Genomic DNA, 9,105 nt, shown 5'->3' with positions numbered 1-9,105 from the left:
TGGGAAGTCTCATCACTGCTCTCCCAGTGAACGTCTGTGTTGCCTTCAAGCAACTTCGTGCTTCTTGCCCGTTGTTTCACTAGTGAGATGAAGGGTTAGTGCACTGACCCTTGTCAGAGTGCCACGAAGGCCAAAAGGAGATCAGACAGGTGCTTTGGAAGGTCTCTGAGCTCTATGGGGGACTTCTTGAACAACTGAGAGTGTTACTATTTCATCCATGACCCTTTGGTTGTAAATGATGCTGGAGCCAACCTAGCCGAATCTGAACGATGAAAGCCAATCACAAAGTTGAAAATAGACCCCAGATGCAAGGCGATGAGACAGTTAGATTAACTTCCTCTTTTCTAATTTGAGAGGTTTCATGTTGAAGAAAATCAGTGCGTTAGAGGCTGCAGGAGACCTAAACACAGTCACCATGAAGCTGGGCTGTGTCTGCACGGCTGGGGCCTTCCACTTTTCTCCTACTATGCTCTGGGCAGGCCCGATGCTGCTGGGTAAGTGAAATGTTTGAATGCTGGTGTGGGAACAGAGATATGCCTGAGTTTGATCAAGGGAAAGAAACATGGACTGACTTTGGCCCAAAGAAGCAATGTTCAGGTGGGACATGAAGGATAGACGTTACAAAGTCCGGTGTGCTGGCTTGAATGGCTCTTTCTGAATATAAAAATCTGCAAGCCTTTCCCATTCTACAAGTCCCCTTGACTATGATGCTCTCTATTTAGCTATCATCTCAATTCTTTTCCTTCTTTTTCTCAAAGATTTCTTGAAAGAGTAGTTTGCACTTGCTTTCTCCACTTCCTCACTTTTCATTCACTCATGCCTCAGTGCTCCCAGTCTGGCTTCCACTGGAATCAGCTTTGCCCAGGGCGCAGTGACTTCTGTGTTGACTGCACCATTTTCAATTTTTTAGTTCTTATCCTGCTGGACTTCTCTGCCGCATTGGGCAGTGTTGGTCACTTATTCTTTCTTGGCATTCTCTACTCAGCTGGGTTCTATTCACCATTTTCTCCTTGTACTCCATGTACCTGTCTTTGTCCCTTTGGTGTCTTCTCCTCTCTTCCCCTTATAGACTGGTGTTTTCTACGGTTGCATTCCTGCCACCCTACTCCTCTCTCTTCTCACAATCTCCTTAGTGAGCTCATTTATCTCTATAGTTTTTACCACTACAACTATCTATTTAAGAGTCCACAGCCCGATCTCCACCCCTAATTGTGCTTCTGAGTTGCACAGTCCAAGATCAAATTTTGCACGAGACATATCTAGCTGCATGTTTCACAGGCATCTCAGCACAATATGACCAGAGCCAAACTCACCTGTTTTCTTGGCTCCCACCTCTCCTGATTGCGTCTTTCGTTATTTCTGACCTTGGCTCATGGCATCCGCCCAGACATCCAGGCCAAAAATTGGGGAGACAACCTAGACACCTTCCTCTCCGTCCTCTGCATAGGATCCATCAGCAAGTTTGGCAAAATGAACCTTCTAAACTGTTCTTAGGGCCAGTGCCTTCCTGGAAACAGAACTAATAGTATCCTAGGACAAGCCGTCATCATTTCTGACTTTGGATAGTCCAATAACTTCCTAAGTAATCCCTGTGTCTCAGCCTTGTGTCCTTAAAATGGATTTGGCACTCTGCAACCAATGCACACAAGGCCCACCATAGCCGGCCCCCATTTCACCTCTTCAGCCTCTACCCTTACCTGTGAGCCCTGTAAATTATGCTGTAATAAACCCCAACCTGCTTATATTAATTCATTCACACACTGGACTCTTACCTATCTCCAAGCTTTACTTATACTGCCTGAAATGGTCTCTTCCCTTCACTCACAAACTTCCTGGTATCCCTAAAGATTCAGCCTAGGTGACATCTTCACCAGGGAACCTTCTTTGAACCCTCCTTTCTGCCCCAGTTGCTGCCTGTCATACCTCTTTGTCATTAATTTCCTCCTCATGCTGAAAGAATCTCTTCGTGTGCCTGTGCCGTCCACCAAACTGAGTTATTTGTAGACAGGGACAATGCTTTATTGGTTTTGTTTTTTAACCTTGTCGTGTTCATGCTTGAATTTTTAACATCTACACTGTCCCTGCACAACAATTTTGTTGAATCATTTTATTAAATTCATAGAAACAGGACTGGGTGACCATATGACGATACAACGCCGGCCTTATGGCGAGAACTCCAGACATTCTGGTTTCAAGCTGTTCTTACTAGCTCTATGTCGCCTTGGAAAATTCACTTTTTGTATCTCTGAATTCCATTTTCTTATGCATAAAATGAGACGAATACCTACCACAGTTTTTTGAGTGAAAGTGACTGGCAGCCGACAAGTTCATTTTCAAAAAGGAATGGCGGTGGAGTCCAGTTGAGTGACAGCAGAGGAACTGAAAAAGGTAGCATCAGGGTGGTGAAGGGACCTGAGAGCGGAGCTAAAGAAAACACCTGGTACCGATGTAATGAGAATTAGGAAGTGGAGAGGGCCTTGCTAGGAGAAGTTACAGGGTCAAAGAAGAGTACTGGGACTCTGGGAGTGGAAGGGAGCAAAGGCAAGTGGGTCAGGAAAGAACAGATTGAAGACTCGAATATATGTGAACGGCCGTGGAGGCAGAAGAAAGGGATAGGGATTAAGGGACAAGACGCAGTCATGAACATGGGGGAAATGGAATTTACTTTGCCTGAGTCAACCATGGTTGAAGAGATGCAGTGAGAAATCCTTAACTGTGTTAACCTGAAAGAAAAGAAAGAATTGTTCCATAGTCACCAGTACAGCCTGGGAGGAGAGGCTTGGGATAGAGAGAAGGACATAGGGAGGGCTCTAGAGTTGCCATGGAAAGTTCAAGTCCAGAGGACATCAAGGTAGAGATGGGAGAGCTCTCCCGAAAGGAAGAGCAAGGAAGAAGGAGACACAGCTAGGTACTGAAAGCTCTTGGGTAGATGATATATTCAAGGATGAAGAGCCAGGGGAATGTTAAGAAAATGAAAATATGGAAGAACCCCCACCCCCCCCAAGGAAGGTCCGAGGATTGCAGTAGATCAAGTCTAAACAGTGAAGTAAAAAGAACACTGATTTTGGACTCAGGTATACCTTACTTTCTTGCTCCATTCTCTTTTTCGAAATTTTGAATAAGTTAGTTAACTATTCTAAGCCTATTTCTTTTTGAGTTATAAAACGAGAGTGAAATCACATACCTACAAATCTTGTGAAGATTAAGTAAAATAATGTGTAAAAGTGCCCAGCAGTGTCCGGCACCCAGTAAGTGTCAGAATCTGACCATCTCCCTTTCCCTTTTGTCTTGCATCTGCCTGCTCTGGGGTCATAGTTGTCTTTGGCTTCTGGTTTCATGCACCAGCGGCTGGATGTCCTGCTGGTGAGTTCACATGCCTCCATCCCCTCCCCACCCTCTTCCCCAAACCACAGTCCGTTCACTAAGAGCACCTGGAAGCCAGTGAATCAAGTCAGAAGTATGGGTCAAGAGACACATATGGGTTTTGGCGTCTCCCCCTTCTCACTGTGAAGAGGACGATTCCCCCAGAGAGGGAGGGCTCCTTGTGGAGGGCAGTTTTCTGTCTTCTTCTTCCAAGTCACAGCATTGTTTTCTGGTCTCAAACCATGCTCTCCCCAGCTGCCAGTTTTGAGACACTGCAGTGTGAAGGACCTGTCAGCACCCAGGACAGCAGCTGCGATACCGAGGAGGACTTGACGAGCCCAAGGGAAGTTGACTTCCAGTTCAAAGGCTACACTTTCAGTAAACCCTTCCATCTGATTGTGTCCTACGGTGAGGTCTTGGGAGGGACTGACCAGTGCAGACCTGTTCTTTCTCCCATTTTCCAACCCTGTCCTTTCAGCCTGACGGCCCGCTCAGGAGGGTGCCCCCAGGAAATTGGCCATGGGATGGGATAGAGTACCCCTCGCCCTTATCCATGGGAGATATGTCCCAAAACCCCCAGTGGGTGCCTGGAACTGGGGATAGTACCTAAACATACTATGTTTTCTCTATACATACATATCTGTGATAAAGTGTAAACTAGGCACAGTAAGGGACCAATAAGAGATTAATGACAATAGCTAATAATATAGAATAGTTATAACAATATACTGTGATAAGAGTTATGTGAATGTGGCTTCTCCCTCTCTCAAAATATCTTATAGTACTAATACTCATCCTTCTCGTGATGATGTGAGATGATAAAGCGCCTATGTGATGAGATGAAGAGAGTGAATGACGTGAGCATTGTGATATAGCGTTAGGCTACTATTGACCTTCTGATGACATGTCAGAAGGACAATCATTTGCTTCTGGACTGCAGTTGACTATGGAAAGCCAAACTGTGGTTAAGGGGAGACTACTCTACCTTCTTCCCCATATTCAGCCCACAAAAGTGAGGGTTTCCTCAGTCTTAGCTCCTAGAGAAGTTGTTCCACAATCCCAACCAGGGGTTGGGTCCCTGAGAAACTTTAGACGGGGTCGGGGGGCGGTCTGTGTGGGCAGCACTGGGGGAAATCCCAAGGAAGGCAGGGGGTCACACTCAGCTCTTGCTTTGGGTCGCAGACTGGCTGATTCTCCAAGGTCCAGTCAGCCCTATATTTGAAGGAGACCCACTAATTCTACGCTGCCAGGCCTGGCAAGACTGGCCACTGACCCAGATCACCTTCTACCGAGATGGCTCAGCTCTGGGACCCCCTGGACCTAATAAGGAATTCTCCATCGCCGTGGTACAACAGACTGACAGCGGGCACTATCACTGCAGTGGGATCTTCAGGAGTCCTGGTCCCGGGAGCCCAGAAACAGCATCTTCCGTGGCTATCAAGGTCCAAGGTGAGACCTGGAGGGAATAATATTGTAGCAGAGGCAGGTAGGGAGACACAGAGGGACCAAGACTGTCTTTCATTGGATGTGGCGAGATTACTGGAGGCTAAGGAACAGGTTGCTGGCAAATGCAACCTGTTAGGCGTCAGGAGGGGCATCATCTCAGCATTGTGTTCGCAAGTCATCCAGCACTCTCCAAGCTCCGCCCACTTCCTGCAGCTCTATCCTACAGATCCATGTTCCCCAGTGTTCACTGTTTGGGCATCTGGACCATTGTCAGCTTTGCCCACCTCTGGGTCTTTTCTAATCTCATCTACTTGAAGAGAGAGAAGATTCCAAATGTTCAAATGGAACTTTTCTAAGAGTGCTCATTGCTGATGGAAATAGGGAGAGGAACATGTGACTGGGTTCTTTGTGTACAATAACCTTTGCCTAGTAGGTTAGCACAGCAATTTAATAATGACCTCAGCCAGCATGCATTCTACCATGGTATCCTAAATCATGTGGTACAATGTTATCTGCTGTATTCTTTCTTTGTCTAGCATGAATGCAAGATGGCTGAGTGCTTCTTTCCCCCCATCTCTCCTCCAGAACTGTTTCCAACCCCACTTCTCAGAGCCACCCCCTCAGCTGAGCCCCAAGAGGGGGGTCCAGTGACCCTGAGCTGTCAGACAAAGCTGCCCCTGCATAGGTCAACTGCCCGCCTCTTCTTCTCCTTCTACAAGGACGGCAGGACAGTGCGCGGCAGGGGTCTCTCTTCAGAATTCCAGATCCCCAGAGCTTCAGAGGCACACTCTGGGTCCTACTGGTGTGAAGCAGCCACTGAGGACAACCAAGTTTGGAAACAGAGCTCCAAGCTGGAGATCCGGGTGCAGGGTAAGTTAGTAGGTATTTGTCTGGCCTTTGTGAAAAGTGAGGGAAAGGAAGACTGGACCCATGAGCCGGCGTTTGGTGTGAGCAGGTTAAGAAAGGACACAGAGGAGGCAGGAGCAATAATCCAGAGTCTTCCAGAGATGGAAGAGGGCACAGACAGGGAACCTCTCCCTCAGACCATGGTGCACACTTCACCAAACCAAGACCTGAGCCAGCTCCACAACTGCTGCCTCAGAGGCCTTGTGCTCCCTACCTGAACTCTGGGCATCAGCAGGAACATAGTATCTAGAATGAAGATGAGGTCGTCTGGGGTTTGTGTTCAGTTCTGGGACCCCCAATTAAGAAGGTTGCATTTGGCCTGATATAATATACCCAGAGGAGGTAGCAAGGGCAATGACTGGGCTTAAAGCCACGTCATAAGAAAAATAATGGGGAGGGGTGGAAGATGTTCATCTTGAAGAGGATGTGATCCAAGTGGCCAGCAGAGGTGTCCTCAAAACACTGAAGGCTGGCACAAAGATGAGGAGTTGCACTAAGGTCACATATAGTGAAGAGGTTGACCTAGGACCAGGTACCACATCCATGCTGTAGGGAATTAGGTTCTGAGAGTAGGCTGATATGCGTGTGCCCGTAATGTTGATGCCTCATCACTGAAGAGTTTCAAACTGAGGTAGCCAAGTGTCAGATTCAAACTTTGACCATGAGGGGGTCCTCAAACCTCTGTTGTCATTAGACCTCCCCCCCCCCCCCGCCCACACACACAAAACAAGAAAGCCACTTTCAGAAAACAAGAAAGATTGACCATGAATATGAGTCTAGGGACACAGCCAGACTTCACTCTTACATGTGCCTCCTACCCCATAATGCAGGACCCTCCAGCTCTACTGCAGCCCCCACCTTGAGTCCAGCTCCTCAGAAATCGACTGTTCCAGAATCTACTACAACCGAGTCGCCTGGACCTCACCCTCCACTGTCCACTCCTTCTAAGAATCCAGGCTTCTCCTCTCCTCTGCGGGTGCCAGACCCCCATCTGAATCACCAGATGGGCATTCTTCTCAAACAAATGCAGGATATGAGAGCTCTCCTTGGTCACCTGGTCATGGAGCTGAGGGACTTATCTGGCCACCTGAAGCTTGAGACCACAAAGGGTCATGCCAAATAGGAGTAAACAATCCACTCCCAGTTTTGCCCAACTACTCCCGATAAACTCAACTTTTTCTACCTTTCCTTTCCTCTTTCTGTCCTATACATACACATAATACCCACAAATAACTTCACAAATTGCCCAGTGTTACGATAGAGTAACAGAGACAGATGAGTAGACGTAAATTTGCACAAGGCGATCATTGGAGTCTAACTAGAATTGTGTATTCTCTCACAATGTGACAACATAATCCTGTTGTCTCTAAACCAGGAGTTGCCTTCTGCTGCCCAGACCAGAATCTGGTGATTGAAAGAAAATCAATGGTATGGATTTAGTGCAGCGGTCTCAGTCGGAGGCAAACCCGACCCCCAACCAAGGGGATGTTTGGCAATGTCTGGAGACATTTTTGGTCTTCACATTGCGGAGGGGGGGGGGGGTGCTACTGGCATCTAGTGAGTAGAAGCCAAGGATACTGCTACACATCAGGTAACACACACTGGACAAGCCCCCACAGCAAAGGATTATCTGGCTCAAAATGTCAGTAGTGCTGAGATTGAGAAACTTCAACCTAGTGGAAGCTAGGTGTTAGGCTCTGGGGTGGGACTTTACCTCTTTGCTGGCTGCCCCCCTCCAGCATCGTTCAGCAAATATTGATTACATGCTGGTATTATGTTGGCCTCCACCACATACCAAAGTTTGTTCTCTGTTAAGTACACTCATAAGATAGTGTCCCTGCCTGTAGAGGGTTTAGACTTTGGGATAGAGAAGCAGTAATACCCTTTCCCATCAAACAATTAATGCAGGGTATTGGAAAATTTCCTGCAGGATCTTACTGGACTCAGAAATATGTGATTGAGCATAACATTGCCAGAACAGTAATTGTGGGTTTTAATACACTTGTGTCTGAAATGTTTTTCTTTAAAAAAATACATATGTCTATTTTGGTACCATAATAAGACTTTTTTTTTTCTACATTTGGACTGCTACTGTGCATTCACAGCCAATGAAAGATAGCTTGACAGCTTTTACGATAACCTTTGGTCGGTGGGTTAGCACACCATTTAACAACGACCTCAGCCAGCACGCATTTTCCCATGTTATCCTAAATCATGTGGTATGATGTTATCTGCTCTATTCTTTCTTTGTGCCATTTACTCTGTGCAGTTTTGACCCACAATGATTTGTGATCTCTCCAGACATGCCACAAAGAAACAAAGGAATAGAATCGTGCTGGATATTAATACTTGAGTTTTGTGGTGGTTCTTAAATACACGTTTTATGGTGGTTCTTCGTACTCTAAAATTCATGTTCTCTGGTGGTTCTTAACACCTTCAGGGTGAAGGATCAGGAGGCAATTGGGAATTGGTAAAAGCCCGTAAACATCTCTGCAGTGGGAGGATCAACTCACAACTGTGAATGGGAGTTGCAAGAAATGATGACCAGAGATATTCCATGACTTTGGTGGCTTTGAAAACAGGGAAGTTCAATTGCCAAAGGATGGTGCTGGATGTACCTCCAAAGATACTATGTTATAACCATCCTACTTGGAGTTTATCTCAGCTAATGGTATCATTTTCATGAATGCATCCTGCAAGCTCTCATGCTAAACAAGGGATTCATGTACAGATAATAAGAGCTATCAGAGATTGGAGAAGGAAGAAATGGATACAGCTGGCTGAGATGGGTGTCACGCTCCTCAACTGTGGGTCTATGTGCACCTCTGTCATCACGCTGCATTTGAATTTGTTATTATCCTTATTATTTCTATTCGTTGGAGGGTGAGCTCTTTGAGAGCTCCTGGAGCTCTTTGTTCTTCGTTGACTCTTTGCTGTCTAGTTTAATGAGGCATAGTTAAGCTCTAAAATTCTGTTTAGTTGAATTGAGTTGAAACAGCACAAGGGAATATATCTTGAAGAAGATGGGAATGAGTGGTTTGTCTGGCATCAGAAAAATCTCCAGACTCTGCCCATGGGACCCAGCCTACTTGGAAGTTGGAAGCCTCGGGGAGAGGATCTCCTATCATCAGGGATGAGGAAGGCAAGACAAGAGCTAAAAGGATGGGGGCGAGGGGCCCTTACCTGTCTCCATCTGCCCTTCTAGCCTGGGGAGTTTGGGAGGGGGTGGAAAAGAGGAATTGTTACACTGGGTCTGGGTTACGGCATGTGCAGTTTAGGGTTCTGTAACCCACAGAGGTCCCAATGCGGCTATGCTAGAAGCTGCCTCTGGAATCAACATTAGGTAACAAGCACCTCTATTATCCTGGAAAATTGAATACTTGCATATAC

At 46.5% G+C, this 9,105-nt stretch overlaps 1 protein-coding gene across 1 annotated transcript; it reads left to right on the top strand.

Annotated features, from left to right (window-relative positions):
- The first annotated feature begins 377 nt into the window (after positions 1-377).
- FCRLA (Fc receptor like A) lies at positions 378-8,088 on the top strand. Its single transcript, XM_040461034.1, has 6 exons — positions 378-494; positions 3,316-3,363; positions 3,619-3,771; positions 4,546-4,812; positions 5,395-5,679; positions 6,546-8,088. Exons 1-6 carry the CDS (start codon positions 416-418, stop codon positions 6,836-6,838), a joined length of 1,125 nt encoding a protein of 374 aa, XP_040316968.1. The 5' UTR covers positions 378-415; the 3' UTR covers positions 6,839-8,088.
- Positions 8,089-9,105: the final 1,017 nt, after the last annotated feature.

Source organism: Herpailurus yagouaroundi, unplaced genomic scaffold (assembly GCF_014898765.1).
Source record: "Herpailurus yagouaroundi ecotype Mexico unplaced genomic scaffold, PumYag 253, whole genome shotgun sequence".
NCBI classification, from domain to species: Eukaryota; Metazoa; Chordata; class Mammalia; order Carnivora; family Felidae; genus Herpailurus; species Herpailurus yagouaroundi.
Note: the sequence above shows the minus strand (reverse complement) of the source record. Positions and strands in the feature narration are given on the sequence as shown.

Coding starts and splice junctions, on each gene's coding strand:
- FCRLA (XM_040461034.1), top strand. CDS start 416: ATGAAGCTGGGCTGTGTCTGCACGGCTGGGGCCTTCCACTTTTCTCCT. Junction 3,364..3,618: donor AGCGGCTGGATGTCCTGCTG/GTGAGTTCACAT, acceptor TGCTCTCCCCAG/CTGCCAGTTTTGAGACACTG. Junction 5,680..6,545: donor GCTGGAGATCCGGGTGCAGG/GTAAGTTAGTAG, acceptor CCCATAATGCAG/GACCCTCCAGCTCTACTGCA.